Source organism: Chrysemys picta, chromosome 8 (assembly GCF_011386835.1).
Source record: "Chrysemys picta bellii isolate R12L10 chromosome 8, ASM1138683v2, whole genome shotgun sequence".
Classification (NCBI taxonomy): Eukaryota; Metazoa; Chordata; order Testudines; family Emydidae; genus Chrysemys; species Chrysemys picta.
In genome coordinates this window covers 63,794,329-63,818,588 of record NC_088798.1, presented here as the reverse complement: position 1 = coordinate 63,818,588, position 24,260 = coordinate 63,794,329, and the positions used below count along the sequence as shown (strand labels likewise).

The 24,260-nt window shown below is 46.4% G+C and overlaps 1 protein-coding gene across 3 annotated transcripts; it reads right to left on the bottom strand.

Moving 5' to 3' along the window:
* Nucleotides 1–4,466: 4,466 nt before the first annotated feature.
* On the bottom strand, nt 4,467–24,260 carry LOC101942967 (flavin containing dimethylaniline monoxygenase 2). 3 transcript variants are annotated; one of them, XM_008173529.4, is made up of 9 exons: nt 24,109–24,260; nt 20,979–21,233; nt 16,602–16,790; nt 13,964–14,126; nt 12,109–12,251; nt 11,130–11,329; nt 8,901–9,256; nt 7,542–7,614; nt 4,467–5,431 (listed from the first exon to the last, which is right to left on the bottom strand). In XM_008173529.4, exons 2-9 carry the CDS (start codon nt 21,108–21,110, stop codon nt 5,083–5,085), a joined length of 1,605 nt encoding a protein of 534 aa, XP_008171751.1. In that variant the 5' UTR covers nt 21,111–21,233; nt 24,109–24,260; the 3' UTR covers nt 4,467–5,082. The 3 variants fall into 3 exon arrangements, with proteins under 3 accessions (XP_008171751.1, XP_005283429.1, XP_008171752.1); XM_005283372.5 differs by having other exon boundaries at nt 20,979–21,116; nt 24,109–24,249; XM_008173530.4 differs by lacking the exon at nt 7,542–7,614 and having other exon boundaries at nt 5,187–5,431.

Below are 24,260 nucleotides of genomic sequence, written 5' to 3'. Positions count from 1 at the left end.
ATGTCCCCCCTCTGGCTCCTACATGTAGGGGCAGCCAGGGGACTTTGCACGCTGCCCCACCCCAAGTGCTGGCTCCGCAGCTCCCATTGGCTGGGAACCGTGGCCAATGGAGCTGCAGGGGCATGGCCTGTGGACGGATCAGCGCGCAGAGCTGTCTGGCCGTGCCTACGCATAGGAGCTGGGTGTGGGGAGGAGGGACATGTCAATGATTCTGGGAGCTGCTTGAGGTAAGTGCTACCCAGAGTCTGCACCCCTGACCCGCTCCCATGCCCCAACCCCTGCCCAAGCTCTGATCCCCCTCCTGCCCTCAGAACCCCTCAATCCCAGCCTGGAGCACCCTCCTGCACCCCAAATCCCTCATCCCCACACCCCCACCCTGTAGCCCCCTTCCACACCCTGAACCCCTCATTTCTGGCCCCACCCTGGAATCTGCACCCCCAGCCCAGAGCCCATACCGCCTCCCATACCCTAACCCCCTGCCTCAGCCTGGAGCCCTCTCCCATAATCCAAATCCCTCAGCTCCACCCCCCCAGCCCAAAGCTTCCTCCTGCACCTGAAACCCCTCATCCCTGGCCCCACTCCATAGCCTGCACCCCCATCTGGAGCCCTCACACACTCCCACACCCCAACTCCTAGCCTGGAGCCTCCTCCCGCACCCTGAACTCCTCATTTCTGGCCCCACCCCAGAGCCCACACCCCACATGGGGGTGGACGGCTTCCCCCTAAAGTTTCAAAAAGCAAAAGGCAAATCAAAACCTCGTGCAAGTTTATTGTTTTAGAAAATCTCATGATTTTAAAGCCCATCTCATGATTTTGAGCATCGGATTCACAGTTTTTGAGCATGTGGGGCTGGCAATCCTGCAGACAAGAAGAATCCAAACCTGAGGCTAACAACAAGCGAGGGTAAGAAGGGAATGTTCCAAAGAAGGAGGAAGAGGCAGAGAGATCACTGGAGGTGGAGAAGTGGCCTGTTCAGAACAGAGTGTGTAAAAGCTGGAAAGGGAAACTGTGTCAGGAAAACCATAGGAAAAGAGCTTATGTTAATGACACTCTGCACAGTATTTATTCAGGGAGACTTGACACATCCTTCTATTTCAAAACATCAACGAACCAAAAAAAAAAAAAAAAGTAAATTAAATTAATAAAACCTAACCCACACCATAAACCCCTGCCCTATGCAGATTTTTTTTACCCAAGGGACTCCATGAAATCCACCAGGGACTTCCTTACTCTTATCAATTTTACATGGAAGGCACTATGGTGATAGACAGGTAGAGAGACAGAGAGAGGCTGAAAGGAAGGTTATAATATTCCCCCCCCCAAATTTAATAGCAAATATTTCATGCAACCCTTATAATAAAGAACAACATGCTAGGTGGTCACAGGAATTCATTTTATTGCTTGTTATGTAGTACATCAATAGAGACCTGGCCGCTCACAACAGGTCAGGTATACCACCTGATGGGCATTGGTATTAGCAGGAACAGTGTGTTAGAGAAGCAAGTTTTTGTTCCTAGAGTAAAGCTACCTTGATAAGAAGGCAGTATGTGTTTCCCTTCCACACCCTTCCCAAGTCTGTGCTTATTATTAATGCAATTAGTTAGTATCATGTGATCCTATAATGAAACCTTCTACTTTACTTCATAGCTTCAAGTGGCAGAGTGAAAGGCCTGGTCTACCCACAAACTGGAAATGGCTTAATTAAACCAGTTTAGTGAAACTATTGCAATCCCCTTAGTGAACTTTAAGGGTGCCTAGTTTAGGTTAGCTTCAGCCTGTTAGCTTTTTCCTAATTCATTTAAACTGAACTGAACTAAAAGAGGTTCCATAAAGAAGCTAGCTCCAGTTTTATTAAGTCAGTTTAAATTCACACTTTTAGTTAAATGTAGTGTAACTTGCAGGGGGGCTGGAACAATTTATACAGTGGGAGGAGCTGAGACTCATTGAACCAAACTGTAAACTCTGGATATAATGGAAACCATTCAAGCCAGAGCGTGCAGCAGCACCCCTAGTTCCAGCAGCTATGGTAATTTGCTGCGTGGATAAGGGCAAAGTTACTGTGGAAACTGTAGTTCTTAACTTCCTGAATTTGGCGGTTTTAAAATCTCAAATGTGGCACTAAGAGTTTTTACACTGAATTCCCTCAAACACTAAGGAAAAAAGATACACCATCAAATACTTTCCCATTTCATAGGCTTCAGTCCCTTTCCACCAGGGCCCAGAAGATGATATGTAAAAGTTATGCAAGCACCATAGAAATTATATACCTATAATGTGTTGCACTTATGATGGTCTCAAAAACTTTTCCCTCCCTCTCCTAATCTAACAACTTTTCCAACACCTGTCTCCCTCCTTTCATATATCATAAAAATAGCATAAAAAGCTACTGTCAAAGCCAAAGAGCGTTATACTCTAGAAGGTGGCTCTAAGCATATAATCATGAATAGCAGCTGTTTGGAAATCAGTATTTTGTTAGCACTGTGAAAGTGTTATTGGCAGTACCATGAATATTACAAAAATGCACATACATCAACCATCAGGTGTAGGTATCAGTCAATTAAAAAATGTGTGTATTTCTTTAAGACAATCAAAACAATTGGGCCCCTTGATAAGCACTAACCACACATCCCTTTACACAGGGCCGGTGCAAGGAAGTTTTGCGCCCTAGGCTCCACCCTGGGAGCCCCCCCCCCGCAGCAGCTATCCCCCTCTGTGGCAGATAACCCCGCCCGGGGAGACCCCCCTCCGCGGAAGCTAACCCCGCCTGGGGAGCCCCTCCTCCCGCGGCAGCTAACCCCGCCTGGGGAGACTCCTCCTCCCGCGGCAGCTAACCCCGCCCGGGGAGACTCCTCCTCCCGCGGCAGCTAACCCCGCCCGGGGAGACTCCTCCCCTGCGGAAGCTAATCCTGCCTGGGGTGACCCCCGCTGCGGCAGCTAACCCCGCCTGGGGAGCCCACCCCAGTTCACCTTGGCTCCGCCTCCTCCGCTGAGCACGCAGCGCCACTCTAATTCTCCTCCCCTCCCAGGCTTGCGGCGCCGATTGGAGGAGACTTAGAGCGGGGGCTGTGTGCTCAGCGGAGGAGGCAGAGTGGAGGTGATCTTGGGCGGGGACTGGTCCCCTGTGTACCCCCCCCCCCCCGTTACTGCGGGCGGCCCTCCCTGCGCCCCCCCCCCCCCTCGGCCCAGCTCACCTCCACTCCACCTCCTCGCCTGAGCGGGCTTTTAGGAGCCCCCAACCACTAGGCGCCCTAGGCGGCCGCCTAGTTTGCCTAAATGGTTGCACCAGCCCTGTCTTTACACTTAAAACCAAGTGCTTTCAATTACTAGAGTCTCTCAAGATGCATCTTGAACTCACATGAACTTGTGTTTTATGTTCCTGTAATTAACAAAAACAAACAAACAAAAAGATCAAACTGACATTTCTCAAGCTTGCCAAAAATATGTTTTCAGACTGAGTTGGGAGTTTGCCAAGTTTGAGCCTGAAAACAATTCATTATGAGAAACCAAAGATAGAAATTTGTACTGGAAAAAACCTCCCATCTCAGTCTTGACTATAGAATCAGTAATGCAATACTAACAAAAATACAGCTTTTGACATGGCTTTGGGCCAGATACTGTTTATCTCAACTGAGAATCTGGCCTTTTATTAACAGGCTAGTTGATGAGTGACTCAAGCTGTTGTTGTATCTTTTCTCAGGAAACAAGAAGGAAGTTACCCAGCAGGCCAAGTAACTGGCAACATTGCGCACGAATCATGGAAAGGCCAGAATAGATTACAAGAGTTATCCCACCCACCATGCATTTGGCAGGTTTGCTACCCTGTAAGTCCCACGAATGGTTTGTCTAAGTGTTGGCGAGCTGCAGTGATGAGGGCCGCCCGGTATGTTGGTCAATGAGGTGTTTTATGACAGACAAAGCTAATGGGGGTTGAAGTGGAAGTTGAGCTTCAGTTGGGTCTCTGAACTCCCAAGACGTCAGCCCTGGATTGTGAGGCCTTTGAGAAGTTAGCTTGTGCAGGAAGGGAGTTTTATCCTTGACTTCGGTGGGAAGAGAGTTAGGCCAAAGCTGAGTGCTTCTGAAAACTCCACCCAGCCTCTTTCAGTACTGGGGTGGACTGAGATTTCTTGACGGGGTTGATTGAAGTTGGCTGGGGTTGATTGAGGCTCCACTTCAGGTCCAACTCTAGGTCCAAACTAAATGTACAGTTAGAAACTTTAGCAGGTGGGCCTCACTTTCTTGCATTGCAGGGAGAAGGACACAGCACACTTTACAGATATTGATAAACCCTGGTCTGTACAGATATTGATAGGGCCTGGTCTGTAATTGCTGGCTTGCAAAAACTGGTCTGTGTTTCTGCCCCTACTGTCATTTCAGATCTTGCTTTCAAATATGAAATGGGGAGGTTTGGAGTAACAGAAACAGTCTCTCACACTAAGGCCTAGTCTACTCCCAGCTTTTGTACCAGTATAACTATGTTGGGTAAGGGAGCAACTGTTTACTAAAATAGTTATACCAGTACAACCCCCAGTGTGGAGGCAGTTATAACAGTATAGATTATTCCCCTTCCCATATATAGGAAGCAGCAATAGTGGCATAAAAGGTGCCTTATTTCATTAAAGTCATGTCAACGCTGAGGGTTGTACTGGTAAAATGATATCAGTACAGTCAAAGGGGTACAACTTTTGTGTATAGACAAGCCCTCGGCATTTAAACAGAGCCCAAATCAACAGATCAAAGTGAAGCTGCCTAAGGGATTTAGTAACACAACCTCATGTTAATTGAAATGGGAGCTGCGGGAGCAGAGTTTAGGCCCAGAAGGGACCACCCAACCATCTAGTCTGACCTAAACCCATAGCTTTGCTAGAGAGCTCCAATCAAATGGGCCGATTTTAAAAAGTGATGATGAGCAGCCACAATGTTCGTTAGTGCCAGTCAGCAGCTGCAGATGCTCAGCACCTCTCTGGATCAGACCCATGGACTGGTATATGGCAAGGAGGTTGTTATTTTTTAAGAGAAAGACTTCTATAGAGGGCAGAGCATCACATCACATTGCTGAGACCTGACATAGGACAGAGCTCAGGACTACTGGAGACTAACAAAAATTGCAGCGAAGAGAGCAATGAGACCAAAGATTTTAAGCAAATATGAAACCAGGTAGTTGTTTGAAGAGTCGTGCACCACTCGCGTTCTTGTGGGTTTGATGATCCGTGCCTTTTGGGTCAGGATGGCATTTCTGGCTCCATCCCACTTCCCAGGGCCGGTCAAGCGGAACTGGAAGGGGCTGCAGGGGCCAAAGTAAATCATCAGGGCCAGTTTGGGATCCTTCAGAAGCAGCGGAAGGATTCTGGGTCTTGCATCTGAGCCCTCGGCGAGCTCATCCAGATATTCAATGTGATCGGTTTGCAATGTCTGGCTGCGGCTGGTACCAAACCTTAGGAGAGAGCAAAGAAAGAGATGCCCCACAACTGTCATAACTGTTCAGTGATCCATGTACATTGAATCTGATGCTCCCGATTCATATAGTGCTAAAGGGATGTCATGTAGAGAACTGGCAAATACCACGCTAACCTATTGCTAAAAAGAGAGAAAGGAGAAAGACAGGGAAGCCGACAAGATATGGGAAGATTGAAAAATAATGGGATTCAGAGCCACAAGAAGCACTCCAGATAGACTTGTGGATAGCTGCAGCTCTCTGATGTAGCATCCAGTTAGAGCAAAGCTAGCTCGAGTGAAGCTGTGGCAGCATGGGCAGCTGCTCGGGGCAGCCCCCCCGCCCATGACCCTGGGTACATATTCAAACTGCCAGGATTACATTGCTATTATTAACCAAGATCAGAGCTACCTCTGGTATGTCTACATGTGCTGCAATCCCATCTCCACATTGCAATCCAGACATACCCTAAAACTAGCTGAATTATAGTTGCCTCCATGCCAAAAAACTGTAGACCCAAATTTGCAGAGAACAAGGCACATTTACCAAACATTGGCATCAGCAGGTTACGTACTATTTGTGAAGAACCCAGCATGTTTGCATTACAAATAATATCATCCTACCTAGTGCATTTCTCATACCTTAGACAATCTTAATCCCTTTCAACTGCAGTTGAGTCCCCATTATGGGCCCACAGGGACAGATTTTCAGAACTGTGTGCATATAAACCACCTACATGTAACAGGTCATTAAGAATGGTGCTGTTCTGGCTGGAGTGGTGTACACATTTTTGCAAGCAAACCCTAAGGATCACAGCCTCATAGTAGTCAGAGATGGAAAAGAGCTGTTCTACTCAGACCATCTTCTTACACTCCCAAAACTCTATAATATGTAATATAAGGCTAGACGGGACCACCAATCTGCTAGTCTGACCTCCTGTATATCTCAGGGCACTAACACCACCCAGCACCCACCACCCAACAACCAAAATTAGACCACAGTATTACAGCCCACAGGTGACTACCGGTGATTTCAGGTTAACATTAGAAAAATGGAAACCTTTTCAATTCAAAAGACACCCTGTGAAATATTTTGGGCTGGGATGAGCAGAACTTTATGTGAAGAATTATTGCTATGCATTCAGTGCTTGGACATGACAGCAATGGACACTACAGATAAACTTTCAACTCCAATTTTTGCAACTTGCTGAGCCCTTAACTCTTGGCACCTCAACTATTAGACGCACAGATTAACATTTCCAGAGGACCAGCATGTGGTATAAGCTTCATATTTTTGCAGGATAAGGAAGCTAGTGAGCTTGGCCATCTTCTACTGTAGCTGCCTTCTCAATGAGGTCTCTCTCTGATCAACAAAATAAACTATGTGAAAGACCCTTGGGGAAATTCGTATAGACTCTCTGATGAGGATTTGTAATTGACCAAAAGGGCATGTGGTTTAAGGCTGATGAATATAATATCCAACACCCACCAATCGGAGGGAGGATAAAACCCACTGCCACTCTTACACAGGAGTGAAAAGGCAGATGGCAGACACACCACAGGGAGGCTGGATCTAAAGACAGTAGCAGCGAAGTTCTTCTTGAAAGTAGTCTGAAAGGTGTCCTGGTTTCCTTTCAGCGCAAGCATGAGAATGGCATTTCATTGCCACAAAATAGCAGAAGGCATCCTTGGCTAGTTTGGGGTTATGTTCATCACTGGCTACTAGGAATACTCAAGAGACTATATATGCGGTTGACGTGGTTCCCTAATCCTTTTCCTGGGGGCAGTGGAATTGTGGTTAAAGTAAAGCAAGCGTGGTTAAAATATTCAGTCTGGAGGGAATACACACACAGGTCTGGCAGCCAGAAAAGAAACGAGGGGAACCCAAATACTCAAGGCATTTGGAATATCTGCCAGTGAGCTAGTCATTGAGCAGATGGAGTATATTTTAAACACATGAAGACATGAATGCCAGCCAAAGCTTCTAGAAGACTTTGCACTGTATTTTCTCAGGAGCATGAGAGGAAGGAGAAATACAATTTCCTCTATATGTATAAACTGCTCCCATGATGAGTGGAGAATAGTAATATTAATTAGGTGGTGTTTCATACCACTTGATCCTCTTCTCTTTCCTCTTGACAATGTCCGTCATCATGGTGTTCTCGGAGGGCAGCTCAGTCAGCCCTAGCAAATTAAAGTGGCTAATAAGTAACAAGAATTACAGAGGGACCCAAGCTTCGAAGTTCAGAGCTGGATTTGGGAAGCTTCCTGCCCTGATCTGTTACATCAAGTAGTTTGCAGGTTCCACTACAGATGCTTAAAAGTGTTGCTTTGTCGAGGCCTCTGCAGCAAAGGGGACTGAATTCTCCATCGTGCTGCTCTACTTTTGCCATAGGGACTGTGACAAGACAAATTCTTTTAATCTGCCCTTGTGGCATCAGTCTCCAATTCAGCCTTGGGTCTCTGAGGCCCATCATCCAAGTTACTTAAGCTCCTAACTTCCACTGACTTCAGTGGAATACCTTGGCAGATCTGGGCCTCAGTGCTTTCACAAACCCTCATTAAACCTTACAACAGAGCACTTCTGTTAGACAGGGACATATTGTTACATATAAGTAGCAAATCCTAGCTTATGGCTGGCTGAAATCAATCATGTGGCAAGACAGTGCATTTTTCTAGTTGAGCTCCTTAGTGAGGAGTTTGGTTTAAACTATTAAACTCTCAGAAGGGGAAGAAAAGCTTTTTCTTCTCCTCTAATTCCACCTTTCCTTTACAATGTTAGTTTAAAAGGATAATACCTAAATTACAATACACTGTCAGCAGCTTTTGTTTCTGTAGCACTATCAATGCTCATGACGCTTTACAGAGAAGTTCTTGCAAGTATACAGAGAGCTGCTCAATGAGACAGAATTATAATGACACTGCAGTTCCCTGCTTTCAGATCTCCAGCAGTAAGCTACATTAGAGATTAATACATGTTAAAGCTGATGGGACCATTGTGATCATGTTGTTAGACCTCCTGCATCACACAGGCCAGGGAGTTTCACCCTGTTATTCCTGTATCCAGCCCATAACTTGTGGTTGAGCTAGATTAGAGCAGTTAATTACCCTCACCGTTAAAAAAAAAAAAAAAACACAGAAGTGGTCTGTGCAGACTGAGCATGCTAACGAGGGATGTTAAGGAGTCAGTCCCATGAATGGGAGTCAACAAATGTGAAACTTTTGAATTTAGAACCTGCATTGGCGTCCTTTGCCATTCTCTCCCTGTCCTGTATTCCCATGTATCATTCTTATCTAAATCAAACATGTAAGCACCTTGCAGCAGGGATGATAAGCCAAATTGAACCCTGATGCAAAGGGCACTAGTATTGATTTCATTGGCAGTTGTGCCCACTTAAGGCTAAATCTGGTCACACATTTGGCATGTTGGCAATTATTAAGCATGTATCACAGCATGCCCGTCCACTTACCTTTAAAGACTCTTGTAGCCCAGCGAGCCTGCAGCTCTGCATTTGGCATGATGGGCCCAAGTGGCTGTATGAGGCCAATGACAGCCAGCGTTGGCTTCTCCAGCGTAGGGGGGAAGACATGTTTGTACAGCGCGACCTCGTTGTTTTCCACTTTGATGACTGACTGCTCCAGGAAGGGGAACGAGAAGCTGTAGCCAGTGGCGAAGATGACAACATCCACGTTCTCCTCCATAGTCCCATCTTCAAAGATGGCAGCGGTTTCGGTGAACTCCTTCACAATGGGCTTCACCACCACGCTGCCACAGAGGATGCGGCTTGGAAGGTCATCATTGAACACTGGCTCTTTCATCAGCGCTCTGGAAGGAAACAAGATGGTGGAGGTGTCTGGTTTTTTGAGGCCATGCAAACATTTTGGGGGGGGATAGGGCTGCAAGTGGCCCCATCCCTGAATGTTTGTTTAAATCACTTGGTGGTGGCAGCAATACTGTACAAGGACAAGGTAAGGAATTTGTGCCTTGGGGAAGTTTTAACCTAAGCTGGTGGAATATAAGTTTAGGGGGTCTTTCATGCAGGTCCCCACATCTGTACCCCAGAGTTCAGAGTGGGAAAGGAACCTTGACAGCAGCAATGGTGATATACTTGGAAGTTAAGGTCGAAAGTTTCAAGCATCCACAAATTTGATGCATCCTCAGCCTGATTTCCAGGGGTGTTGAGCACCCACAGCTCCGACTGAAATAAGTTAACAGGTGCTGCAGGTCAGAAAGCGAGGCCTAAGGTGGCCCAGACTGGCTACCCAAAAACTGAGGTGATCCAAGGGAGACATTTTTGACCATTTCCTCCTGCACAGAAGGAGATTAGTTCCACATACACTTCTACCCTGATATAACGCAGTCCTCGGGAGCCAAAAAATCTTACCACGTTATAGGTGAAACCACGTTACATCAAACTTGCTTTGGCTTCGAGCATTTCTATTATTAATAGTCAGCAAACATGCCTGGCCTTGCCCCCTATCCAACCCCCACCTACTTCCCGCCCCCTGACTGACCCCTCATAACCCCTGACCCATCCAACCCCCCCGCTTCTTGTCCCCTGACTATCCCCTCCAGAGACCAATGCCCCTAACCACCCCTCCCAAGACCCACCTCCTATCTAAGCCACCCTGCCCCTTGTCCCCTCACCGCCTCCTCCAGAGACCCCCCTCCCGTACCTAATCACCCTCAGGACTCCCACGCCCTATCCAATGCCCCCGTTCCCCGTCACCTGACCGCCCCACCCCCAGAACCTCCGAACCATCCAACCCCCCCGCTCAGTGTCCCCTGACTGCCCCCCCGAGACCCTCTGCCCCTTATCCAACCCCTTGGCCCTGGCCCGGCACCATTAACACGTCGCTCAGAGCAGCGTGTTGGAGCCAGACATGCTGATGCACTGATCCACCGGAGCGTGTAGCCCCGCCCCCCAGAGCGCTGCTTTACCGCATTATATCCAAATTTTCGTTATATCGGGGTAGAGGTGTATCTAAGCCTTTGAATGTCTAAAGACTTGAATCAACTGTTTTATAAAATCTAAATAAATATTTGCTCTTTCCTGGCAGGACTTGGGTTCCCAAGAGCATTTTCCACATAGTTTTGGAACAGAGCTGAGCACTTGCCAAGGAACCACCCTCCTCCAACTCCTCTCCCTCCTCCCCGGACATTTATTTTCCTGGAGAATGTACATGTTTTGATCTTGGACCCTTTCCTGGCATTTTAAGCAGAGATAGGCCCAACCCTTCACATGTGAATCCAGATTTCAAACAATCCCAGTGTTTTGGGGGGTTAAGATTGGAGGGTTAGTTTGGTCTACTGCAGGATTAAAAAAGAATTACACATGTGTGTGGATAATGAGAACATCCAAAAGTATAAACCCTCATGCTTCAAGGCATAATCTGACCACTAAGTGATGGCGGTTAGGAAGAAACTTTCCCATGATTGTCCATAATTGCCCACTACAGAATTTCTTGCACCTTCCCCTGAAGCATATGGTCCTGGCCAGTGTCAGAGACAGACTGGGGTAGAGGGACCTCAGGTCTGATCTAGTCTGGCCAGTCCTATATTCAGTAAGAGTTTAGCCTGAGTAAGGAGTGAGTGAAGCATGAGTGAGGACAGAGTATGGCCTCATAATAATTACATGATTCAGATTCCTTTCCCTCTCCACCTACCCATAGATCAGCTGCACGTTAAAAGTGCGTACCTGTTCTGAGGCACCAAGCCATAGTTTTCATGGTTAAACCATTGGTTCATCTTCTGTTCATACACCCGTTTCAAAAGGGGCCAAGGCAGGACACTTCTGATCAGATTGCTAAATCGGGTGTGAAATACAGTGTCCCAAGGGTAGCCGTCGTCGTAGACACGGCTCATTACCCATGAGCCTCCTCTGGTGCTGATGAACACCTACAGGGCAATACAGAATTCCACTTTAAGCAGTGACAGTCTTCCACAGCATGTGCATTGTCTGCATGGCAAATCTCAGCCTAGGTTTATCTCCAGACATTGAACATCATCTCCTGCTTGAGGCTACCGAGGTCAAAACAATAGAGAAACAATGTCTCACAACAGAGTCAGGGGGCTGGGAAAAAACACCCACTTGAGATTACTTTACATTGCTGTGGAGGCTGTTTCTAGATGTATCAATCTCAAAGGAAGGGTGATCTTGTGTAACTCAGGAGAGCTGGGTTTGGCTCCAGCCTCCCTTTGTGACCTTGGGGAAATTGCTTAACTTCTCCTTGCCTCAGTGTCCCATCTGTACAATGGGGATAACACCACTTCTTTTCTCCCACCCTTTGTCTGTCTTGTCTTTTTAAATTGTAGGCTGGTCTGAGTGCAGGACCTTTTGCTGTGTGTATGTACTGGGCCTAGCACAATGGAACTTTGTTTGCAGGTGGGGCCACTAGGCCCTACAGAAATACGTAGAATAAACAGTCAAAATAATAGCAACCAATCGTTAGAGGCTTTTTTTCCTGCTCCAGAGAAGCAGAGATTTGGGCTTTAATGCCTGGAATGCTGAGTATTCTAGGTGATTGCTGCTTTTAACAAGTCTCTGGGCCACAGTATACTGATGTGGCGTTTAATTTACTTACCTGCCACATCAGTATATGTTATGGATAAAGTATATGGATGCCTTCCACTGCCCTCACCCCAAATCACAAGGGTAGCAGGCTAAGTCACACTACCCGTTTGGCTCTCTGACAGAGCTCCACGGCAATGTCCGATGCAGAGTTCCCCATTCCAATCACCACGACCGTCTTCCCCTGAAATCCTTCGGGGCTTTTGTACTCCCGGCTGTGGAAATATTGGCCCTTGAATTTTTCAATACCTACGAGGAGAGAAGGAAGGATTGGAATCTCAGTGCAGAGATGGGTTTTAAACTGCTAACGCTCAGGTATGTGATTGAACCTAGGTCCTGGGTGGGCGGGGCTAACCCGCTTGTGCCGCCATGGCTTCACCGCTAGTGTTACTCAGTCTAGCTTTGATCTAGCTGGGGTACACATGCTGCAATCGCACCTCTCGATTGCAGTGTAGACACCCTCAGCGCCAGATTTGGGGCATCTTAAAATTCCGGGGCATTTTGCTGCAGGTTTTGTGGCGTTGTCAATTGGTTTGGCCTCTTATGAATATAAAATTCAGATCCAAGTTTGTATTTCAACCCTCCTGCCTCCTCCCAGAGTTTAGAGACATTGAGCTGTAGGGGGTTTGGCTTGAGAAGACGTCTAGGTATGCTTTACTAGAAACAAAAATGAGAAGTGTCAGTGGAGAGCAGTGCCTTTCATTCGTGGACACATTGGGTGTAGCCCTCAGGCCCTCTTCCACCTGCTGTGTACTGCTCATGCAGTGAACAGGATGAATGTTGATCGAAAGGGCAGGAGATCCCCCCCCTCCCCCCCTCCGCTGCACACCATTCTTTAGAGGTGTGGGAGGGATGTGCTGGGGCAGGGCAGAGCACTGGATGCAGGTGGCATAACATGGCAGCTCTGAAGCTGCTTTAAGTTACCCCAGGGGCTATTATGTTCCTCATCTGGTCCAGAACTGGGGGAATGGAAAGGTGGCCCCCCACTCCTGAGCTGCACTGAGTATGCACTCATTGCTATAGAGGTTTGAGCCCTTTGTCTGCAAGCATTTCTCACTCTCAGAGTTAATTGGGTGGGGATGCCAGCTGGCCTGTGTCAAGTGTTAAAAACAGAGCAAATATTTGAATGTGCCTGGTATGTTCGACTAATCCACTCAAAGGTTTAGCTGCGTGCTTGTGCCAAACTTTGTGTTTGTGCCTGATGTATGTTTGTGCCAAACTTTGATCGTGCCAACAATTTTGCTTCACTACCAGGAAAAACCATTCCGCTAAAGTAGAAACTGAACAAAAATTTGTCCAAAACCAACTGACCCCAAACATTACTTTTACTGGAAGAGCTGAAAATATTGGAGAGGGTGAGAATTTAAACATTGTGACTGAGATTTTTCAGGGCAAAAAGAAGAGAAGGAAGAAGAAAGCTAGCAGAGAAAAGAAGAATCAGTATGTAAAATATGGCAGTGGAGGTGCTATTATATATATAAAATACACAGCAATATAGGAGAGACAACGGAATCAAACAGATAACAGCTTCTTGATTTGAACCCTGCATTGTTCATGGCCAGGTATTTGTTGAATGTATAGAATTTCGCAATGCTCTTGCTTTAAATTAGTCTTGTTGTATCAGGAAAGCAAACAGCTGGGCCCTATCTAGCACACATTGAAGTGAATGGAAAGATATCCATTGGCTTCAGAGGATGTGGGATCCAGGCCCATCTGCTTGCTGAAGTAATGATTTGGATAATCCAATAACTGTAGTGCTTCCAAGGGACTAAAGCCTCAAGAAAGACAAGAAGGAATAATCAGATCTGGAGGAACCATTAAACTGGTCATGCAGCGAGCCATAGGCTCTCACTCCAATACAGGAATATAAACAATTGTCCCTAGCTGTTCCTGGTTTTGTACCTTGTTAACCTGGACCCCAAATACACCCTGTAGGAGGGCTTTGCAAACACAGTTCTTACCAGGAAACGACTGCACTGGGATAAAGGATTCTATATGGTGACCCATGCACACCATAACGGCATCAAACATGGTGGATTCTTGCTTTCCATCACTCTCGGTGACAACAATCCACTGACCGGTGGTAGAGAAATCCTGGCATTTTCTTACACTGATGACTGTGGTCTGAAAGTAAACCCGAGAAAATATATCAGTGCTTTGGCCCCAGCACCATGTGTTAGAGGTGATCTATTGTGACTCACATACTCAGAAGAGCTCAGAAACTAGGAGTGAACTGGGCTCCACATTCAGGTTTGACTTTAAGCAGGAATGTCAACTGTGTAATTTACAGGCCAGAAATGGGTACATTTAATCCAGCCTGCTTGACAGATCCAGACTTTCCAGAATGAAAGCTTTCATTTAACTAACAAGGAAGATTGTAGCCCTTACGGCTGCAAACATAACCTTCCAGCTGTGAATGGAACATAGTACTGCCGTAGCCTGAAACAACTCAGAGACGAGTGAATTGATCCAGTTCACCTTAACTGGGAATTAACTCTTATGCTTTATGGTGACATTTTGGCTGTGTCTACACTAGGGTTTCATGCCAAAAGTTTCCCCCCATTGCTCCCACTCTACTGGTGGTAGCAATGATGGCAATGCTAGACTGATCAGGTTCTTGTTGCTGCCGTCTTTTATTACCTGTTGCCTAGCACTACTCAGAGCAGATCTGGGTGACAGAGTGGTAAAAATGTCACCATACACCAATATTTCATCACACTATGTCTCCCACTGTTGCTACCAGCTTTTATTACCTGTTGCCTAGCATCGCTCAGAGCAGGTCTGGGTGACAGAGTGGTAAAAATGTTGCTAACACTAGTAGAGTTGAACTGCTGGTAGCAACAGTGAAAAATTCTGGCTAAAAGCCTGGTGTAGACAAGAGCTGAAAGGGGAAAGTTTTCAGATAGCTTAGGTTGCAACTATGCATCTTGTTTGCACACACAATTACTACACCTGTGCATGCAAAATGGCCAACTGCATGTGCAAACACCAAAACAAAGTTCAGACTGCTTACTTGACATGGCAAAGAAAATAAATCTTTCTTGGGGTTGTTTTATCACTTAACAGCCCTAATTATGAGATGTATGGATGGATGATATTTAAGAAGTTATGTATCTGAACCAAAAACCCTAACCCTCCCACCCAACCCCCCCCCCCCACACTCAATGTGTGGTGGACATCCTGTTTACAAGTAAAGACAATGGATTGGAAGTGTATTGCACCCTGGCTCTTTCATTGAGGAGATGAACTATCAGCGTGTTGTCTTATGAAAGGAGGGTTACAGCCCACCTGGCTGGAAAACACTGCAAAAACTTTGGGGGAGCTCAACTGCATTAAATTAAACTTACACTTGATTTCCCTATGAACCTGTCTAAGTGCTGGGTGTGAGGGGGAGCGGTGATCTGAGGTGGGATTGGTAAACTGGGGTACACTGCTTCTTTCGGAGCAGCACAGCAGTGAATTCTGTGAGCATGCAGTGGACTAGGGGCTGGACACTCCAGAGAGATGCTCAGAAGTTGGAGTACACCTATCGCTAACCTGTGGGGAGGAGAGCACAGACCTAGAGGGCATTGCTTGTGTTGCCCATGGAGTCAAGGAACTGATGCCCAGCTGGTATGAGGCTTGCTCATGCGAAGGGCAGACAGTAGCAAGGTGCCTCACAGCCCTGGGTACCTCTGGGGAGCATCACAGACCTAATTAATTGTGCAATTTTTGCCCTTGTAATAGAATGAGTTGGATTCACCTGGTTTAAAGCAATTTAAGAAACCCAAAGAAAAATGATGCTTTGGTCTCTTTATCCTATCCACTAGCCTGATCTCTTCACACGGTTCCTTGTCCTGACATCCTGTGCTTTTTGTGGGGTAGAAACAGGGGTTGGGACTGAATCCATGAGAAAAAGGCCAGAATCCTTCAAGTGTCCCCTCTCACTATCGAGGGCCTGGTCAGAATTTTGGCCGATCATCTACCCTGTTGAATCTGAATCCACTTAGCATCTAATCCATGCCCCTGCTGCCCTTTCCCCTGTCGCCACATTGTCCCTTTTCAGCCACCCTGTGACAGTCTCATCTCTCTTCCATAATATTGGCTTCTGCCAACCTTCCCCAGGTCCTCCACCCAGCAGAGTATTATCAGAAAGCAATCTGTTCCCCAGTAGCCAGATCAGCTATAGTTCTAGAGACATAAGGTGCTGGAGATAATATCGTTTACTGGACCAATTTCTGTGGGTGAGACACACAAGCTTTTGAGCTTATGCAGAGCTCTTCTTCAATGTAAGCTCGAAAGCATGTCTCTCTCACCAGTCAAAACTGGTCCACTAGAAATATTATCTCCCCCACTTTATTTTGCATATATCCTGGGACCAACATGGCTACAACAACAATGCATACAGCTGCAGTTCTACACACACATGCAGAATCGGTAGGTTACGTTATGTAACAAGCCATTCTGAAGTTGTGCTCACTCTCATGCAGACTTTACTTTTGTTCTCTCTTATTTTGCTGTTTTCCTTAACCTAAAAGACAAGTTATACAGCCTGTAAGTAGCTGGCTTTTGTGTATAGGAAATAAATAAGTAGCAGGACCCTATTTTAATAGGACATACCTTGAACCTGATGTATTTCAGAAGATCAAAGCGCTTTGCATACAGTTTCAAATATTCCAGGAATCTGGTGTTGTGCAGGAAGTTTGGAAAGTGTTCTGGCATCGGAAAGTCACTGAAGCACGACATCTCCTTGGAGGAATTGGTGAATACAGATTGGTAGATACTGGCTCTGCCTTCCTCTACCTTTTCCTAGAAAACATCAGACAAACAAACGTGTATTTTAAAATGTTACTAGATATGGAAATCTGCAGTTTTCCATGTTGCTGTGTGATGCTCAATGACTCTGAAGGTTTGTGATAGCCCGATGCAGTGTGTGGGCTCTCACTTCTGTCTAAGCTTCCCAATGCAGAGCCAAAGTGATCTCTCTTGCCACAAGTTTTTCTTTGTAGCAAATGTTCTCCTTTGTGAGGATGGTCTTGTAGTTAAGAGTCTGTGCTGGAACTCAGGAGACGTGAATTGCAGACGCACTATGACACCTTGTGGAAGTCACTTAGGTCCAGATCCAATGGAAGTTAGGAGCCTAAATACCTTTGAGGATCTCTCTGGGCCTCTGTTTCCCATCTGTAAAATGGGGATAATGCCATTGCTTTTCTCCTGTGCTTTGTCTATTGAGATTTTTAAGTTCTTTGAGGATGTCTCACTTGGTGTATGTACAGTACTAACACAATGGGACCTTGTTGGGGCATCTAGATGCTGCTGTGATACAAATAATAAACAACAGTACACATGAATGGCTGCTGTTGTAGCAACTCTTATGACTTGTAAGTGGTCTTTGCACACTTGGTTCATGGTGTTACTGAAGTTTGAACAGGTCATTATTTCATGGCCATCTAAGATCATTTACAGTCCACTCCCATGTTGCAAGACTTCTGCAAGACTCATTTGTGTCCTAAGGGCTTCTTCATCCTTTGGCAGACATAAAGGAAAAGTATTACTTGCTTCAGCTCATCAGCACAGAATTGCATGTTTGCCCTAGTGTCCATAGACTATTTACACTGGCACCATAATTCAGCTACATTTTTAACTGGGGGAATGGCAGTATGAGCTGTAATTTACCATTCACGGTTGCTGTCTAATGAGGTATTCTTCTAGGGCAAAATTTCATCCCTAGCATTACATGGTAGAGACCTCCTGTCAAACACAGCACAGTGTACATATGATTTATATTTAAAAAATTCCATCAAGACACTCCACAGTGTGCACAATTCTCTCCTTTGGGAGAGAGTGAGAGAAAGAATGAACCATACGTGACAGAACTTAGTCATGTCACTTAATGCATGACTGGAAGGTGCTCAGGTATTTTGGTAATGAAGATGGTAAGAACCTCTATAAAATGTCCATCAAGGCTGCATTTGATCCTTTCTATGAAGTATAAAATTAAACTCTATACTTACAAACACACATTTGGCATGATTTTGTCTCTTCTTGCTGGGGTGTTAGAGGAATTGCTGTGCATTACAGTGCTTGCAGTGTGGCTTCTAGCCACCACCAGTGCTGGGGCAATTTTTTCTTGGCAGGTGATTATTTAAACGTTGCCCAAAACAGATCCCATTTGTTTATACACAGTCACTGAGACCCAGCTGAGAATTAACAGGTTATTGAATTCCAGAAGCCGTAGGGTTGCCAGTTTTGGTTGGACATATTCCTGGAGGTTTTATCATATAACAAATTAATCTTTAATTAAAAAATAATGTTTAATTTCTAGAGACTCCAGGACAATCCTGGAGGATTGGCAACCCCACCAGCAAGTCCAGATACATTGCAGCTGGATCACTCTGCTTACTTGACATGACAAAGAAAATAAATCTTTCTTGGGTTGAAAAGAGGGGAGACTGCAACCAAGGTTCCTCTTTGTGTCAACTGGCAGAGGGCTCAGGGGTGCAAAAGGATTATAGGGATCCCCAAACTTGTCACGCTGTGTGCTGCCCTCCACCCCAGAGCCACGGTTGGGAGCTGGGGCCAGGAGCGGGGCCACGGCTCCTGAGGGGGTGCACAGACAGAGGGAAGGGAGGGCCAAGGCTGGGCCTGGAGCTGTGGCGGGGAGCCAGGGGCCATGGTCGGGGGAGGCTGAGGGCCAACTGGGGGCTGGGCTGGGGCAGTGGCCAGGAGTGGAGCCATGGCTGGGCTGCAGTCAGTCAGGGGCTGAGGGTGGCGGAGGGACTGGGAGCGGAGCCATGACTGGGCCTGGTCAGGGCCTGGAGCTGGGGTGGCTGCTGGGTGCTGAACTGCGGCAGGGGCTGGGTAATGCTCCCTCCCCACCCGCCCTGTGGCAGCTGGCCTGTGCCCCGCTATGCCCCCTGAATGTTCCTCCACCGCCTTAGGGGGGGTGCACCCCACAGTTTAGGGACCACTGCCATAGAGTGTCATGTAATATCTCTACTGAAAGCCTGTTTCACACTGGTCACCATACCCACTGGGAGATGTATGTAACACTGTTGCTAGGCAAAAGCACAATGTAAAGTAAAACACAAGCCAAACAAGAAAACTTACCATCTCCCCCAAACTTTTAGGTTCTCTTTAGACATCACAAAGACACAGAAAAATGGCACATACTTTTATTTGTCTTTGCCTTGACTACATACTGTTCTCTCAACCTTTCCCCCCCACAAAGGTTTCACTAGGGGGTAAACAAGCCACATTAGCATAATTAACTCACGGTGGGGAGATAAACAGTTATTCGGCCAGCTCTGAAAGTGAACATAAAAACAGTCTTCAGTAATTCATTCTCCATTCAGTTATGTTTAAAGGACAGAGGGAAATAAATGAACTCTCAGACAAATTTTAGGACAGGCCACATTTAGTTGTTGAATGCAGGTGAAATGCAATGGAGATACACCGGCTTACCCCAGGTCTGAATATAACACAATGTCATCTTGATCTCAGGGAAATACAGCATGAGCCAGTACATTTACTTTTAGAATTGTTTGATTAAATGTAAAATGTGCATTCATGTACTGTTACATTTAACATATGTGAACACACAAAATGTGGGAAAATGCAAGAGCTAAGGCGACCAAAAAGGAAGAAATATTGAGCTTGGGTCCTTCATTTGTTGTTTTATGAAAAATGAACGAGACCGAAAAGGGTTTGATGGGGGAGGGAGTGGGTTTTTTTACACTCTTGTCTAGTTTGAAAGACTCCTGGCAACTGGAGACCTACTAACATTACAACACAAATAGGCAAGAGAGGAAAAACTGGGCAACTGAGAGGAAAATGGACTAAAAGTTCACTTAAGAGTGTTTAAATCTTCGCTTTGTTTGTTTTGGCTAACACCTATTTATCTCCAGTGTTTACTGGACACTTGGAAGGAAGAATGTCTTTGTTAAACATTGAAAACCTCTTTCCATTAGAGCTCACAATGTACATCTCCAGCAAATGAACATAATTAAACTTCCTCCACCCCCTGTGAGTCCTCCTACAAAACCAGGGGAGAGCATACTTGTCCTACCTAATATTTATACAGTAAAATCAAACAAAACAAAATCACCTTTACAAATAACAGCCCATTGCCCCCAGACTTTCAAGCCTGCCATAAGCATCAAAAAGCAGCAAAAAAGAGGAGACATGCTTGTCACAAAATCCCTCTGCTAGTCACTTTCCAGGCTCCAGGGGCAAGTTCAAGAGCCAGGCTGCGATCAGTTGCGCCTGTCACAAAGGAGAACAGGGCTGGGCAGGGGGCAGCACAGAGAAGGAGTTAAAGAGCCTTGAAGTCTCAGAGATTTTCCCAGTGGTATGTCATAGATCACGTATCACGTAACTATGGTTGCCAGCCATCCAGGATTGTCCCGGAGTCTCCAGGAATTAAAGATTAATCTTTAATTCAAGATTATGTCATGTGAGGACACCTCCAGGAATATGTCCAACCAAAACTGGCAACCCTACCTATAATGTGGCTGTAACCATGACCACCCCCCATCACAGCTGTGCAGCCCTGCCCTGTACCATTAGCGATAAGCAGGCAGAGTTGTAGGAAAGATCTGTATTAGGCATGCTGAGAGGCCAGGGGTATGAACTGAGGCTCCAGGATGTGTGTGCAAGCAGCCTGGATCTGGCTTGCATTCCTGAATTCACACCGAACTAGGTTCCTCCTGAAGTGTGACCCTCTTTCTCTAGTTCCACTGATCATACAACATGTCCCAGTGCCACTGGCATGGAACAGCTTCTGTGAGCTCCCAGACACCAGAAGGAATGTGCTACTGGGCTACTCCTCCCCGCCCCCTCAGGATTTTTCCACCCACTGTTTCCCTTCTTTGCTTCCCTCTGTGCCTGACAGCAGAGGGGATCTTAGCCCCCTTAGGAAGGGCAGAACAGAGGAAGGTCCAGTTTACAAAAACAGCCAATGTGCCAACTCTACAGGCAATGAACCCCCCCACTTACTTTGAATCTCCAGAGCCCCCCGATGTCGTTGCTTCTCTCGAAGCAGGTGGGCTGCAGTCCCTCATCCAGGCAGCACTTGATGGAGGTCAGTCCGCTCACGCCAGAGCCGATCACAGCAACTCTCTTGGCCATGGTGTGCTGGTGTTTGGGAGGATCACACAGTCTGGTCAGTGCAAGGAATCACCAGGGAATGGGGTCCTCGTGGCTTCAGCAAAATGGTTTAGGAATTCAAGTCAGTGGGTCCTCGACTCTGCTCTGTGGGAGGAGGATGGAATGGAGTCTTGAATGTTCAGGTGAGTTCTGAGTATTGCCAGTGCTGCTGTGAGCTTCCCAGCAGTGCCTTGCTCCTCAGTTGCCCCTTATAGTCCTTTCTGATTACCCAAATGGGATAAAGGGAGCCATCTGGTGGGGTGGGGAAGATGCTGAGAATGAACTAAGCTTTGTGGAGGGAGTACGTTAAATGTCAGGGACTCCAGAGCACAAGCTCAGTGGAAGGAGAGGGGCATAAGAGAAGGAGGCTCTGACTATGCTGGGGAGGTGGCCGTGAAGGGGTATGAGGTTAGGGGGACAGGATGAAGAGAATGGATGATTTGGGAGATCGGAGACATTTGGGGACAGGAGATAACGTATGGGAGCTGCAGGATAGGCACAGGGGATCTATAATAACTATACTGTGCACTCCCAGAGCGCTCTCCACCCTCAGGGTGCATCACAAACATGAGTAACTGAACCCCCACAAGAATAGTGTAAGGCTGGAAATGGAGAAACTGAGGCATAGGTGGGCCAAATGAGTGGCCCAAGTTCAGAGCTCTGTGGCAGCACTGAGAGTGGGGCCCAGGTCTCCAGCTTCCTAGCCCTGTTCATGAGTGAGGGAGTGTGACGTTGTGCAGTCTATATGGTTTTATAAAAACATAATAAGAAGTGAATATAATGTAACTGGAATATGCTTCATGCAAAAGGTCTCTGGCAAGGTATCATTACAAAGCTTATAATCTACTGAGTGTGATCATCCTATTTGTATAAATGTACCACTCTTGTATCTGAAACTAGAAATATGAAATATAACTCTGAGGGCCTATTGTAATTATGCAAAGTGTGGGCGATTAATGATGGTTTGGAATCTTGATGACTCCCATTAACCAGGACCATTGTCTGCAGATGGCTGTGTTTACCTGTTAGTCTTCCTGTATATGTGTGTGCTGGCAAGTGGGCAATGAAGGCTTGCAGTGACATGTGATCATGTCACCTGAACTGGAATCCATCTTTAACCTGGTGCTTTTCCAGTGAAGGGGGGTGGAAACCCAGAGGGACAAAGGGTTCACGCCTTATGCAAAAGATATATAAAGGGTTGGAACAGAACAAAGATGGGGAGGAGCCATCATGAAGAATCCGCTAGCTATCACCTGAGCTGTAACAAGAATTGGGAAAGAATTGTGCCCAGGCCTGGAAGGTGTCCAGTCTGAGAAAAAGCTTACTGAAGCATCTCTGAGGGTGAGATTATCTGTATTCAGTTTGATTAGACATAGATTTGCGCATTTTATTTTATTTTGTTTGGTGACTTACTTTGTTCTGTCTGTTACTACTTGGAACCACTTAAATCCTATTTTCTATTTAATTTAATTTTAAATTATTCTATTCTATTTATTTTCTATTAGTATTTAATAAAATCACTTTTTTCCTTATTAATTAACTCAGAGTATGTATTAATACCTGGGGGAGCAAACAGCTGTGCATATCTCTCTATCAGTGTTATAGAGGGCGAACAATTTGAGTTTGCCCTGCATAAGCTTTATGCAGGGTAAAACGGATTTATCTGGGTTTAGACCCCATTGGGAGTTGGGCATCTGAGTGCTAAAGACAAGCACACTTTTGTGAGCTATTTTCAGGTAAACTTGCAGCTTTGGGACAAGTGATTCAGACCCTGGGTCTGTGTTGGAGCAGATGGGAGTGTCTGGCTCAGCAAGACAGGGTGCTGGAGTCCTGAGCTGGCAGGGAAAACAGAAGCAGAGGTAGTCTTGGTACGTCAGGTGGCAGCTGCCAAGGGGGTTTCTGTAATCCAACCTGTCACAGGGAGTTTGGGGAGAAGGGTAGGGAGAAGGAAGGGAATTGAGAGCAGGATGCAGGGATGAGTGAGAGGCGAGGTGAAGGCTGGATTTAAGGAGGAATTGGGAGGAAGACTGAAGGAGCGGTAGGGAAGGTGCGCAGGAGGTCAAGGAGACTTCAGGAAAGGGAGGGAAACAGGGAACAAACGGAGGGTGAAAGAGGAGAGAAGACATGATGTGGGAGGGAAAATAAGAAAGTGAAGCGTGAGGACCAATCAGAATAGCTGTTTGAAAAGAAAGGAGAGCAGGAAAGAGATCAATGCAAGGGAAAAAACGCAGGATTCTACAGTAAACTGTGATCCAGGGAAAAGATACTGAAACGAGTGTAAGATCCAGCATACAAGGAAGGAAAGGGGCATGAAGGGAATGAAAAAATGAAGAGACGGAGGAGTGAAACCAGAGGTGTCATTTGATTTCTATATTTTGGGGGCCAGCTCCAGCCAGGCCAACAGGGCCAGGTGTGTGGGGGAAATTCCACACCTGCCCAAGGCTTGTAGTTTGGGGGGCAGCACCCCTCCTGCCCTTCCTCCCCCAAACTACACCCTTTGCTGTGAAACCAGGAAAGACATGGGGCGGTAAAAATAAATGGATTTGGAGAAAGACTGCAAAAAACAACATACAAACACTGTTTGAGCTATACTATGTGTGTATTCCCCCCCCAATCCCCTATTCATGATCCCACCTGACTGCTCTCATCCCATTGGCTTGCCCCTTTATCCCCAAATGCAACCCCCATTATGTGCCCCAAAACACAACTTTCATAGGTCTACCTGCTGTAACTACAAAAACAACAAGGAGTCTGGTGGCACCTTAAAGACTAACAGATTTATTTGGGCATAAGCTTTCGTGGGTAAAAACCTCACTTCTTCAGATGCATCACCCTGCTGTAACTAGAGTCCCTCTCCGCCTTGGGTTAGAGACCCAGAGGCAGCAGCTCAGAAGGTAATTGTAGTTTATAGCTAAGCCATGCTGTCTGAATCCCCTCCCCCCCATTTCTCCTCCTCCTATTTTGTCTTTCCATTTCTTACCTGTTTTTCCCTTCCTCTATGGAGCAGGCAAGCGGTCTCTTCACAGGCTGCTGGGTAGGAAGATTAACACACCCTAACAGAGCAAGGGGCTTTATACTTGGGAGGAGTTAACTTTTCCCTTTCACAGTGTTTATCTCACTGCTCAGACATGT

Excerpts from the sequence above, each read along its gene's own strand:
- LOC101942967 (XM_008173529.4), bottom strand. The coding sequence starts at position 21,110 with ATGGCCAAGAGAGTTGCTGTGATCGGCTCTGGCGTGAGCGGACTGACC. Across the intron at positions 9,257-11,129 it reads GGCTTGGTGCCTCAGAACAG|AGCGCTGATGAAAGAGCCAG; the intron begins GTACGCACTTTT and ends GTTTCCTTCCAG. Across the intron at positions 5,432-7,541 it reads AAAGAGAAGAGGATCAAGTG|GTTTGGTACCAGCCGCAGCC; the intron begins GTATGAAACACC and ends CTCTCTCCTAAG.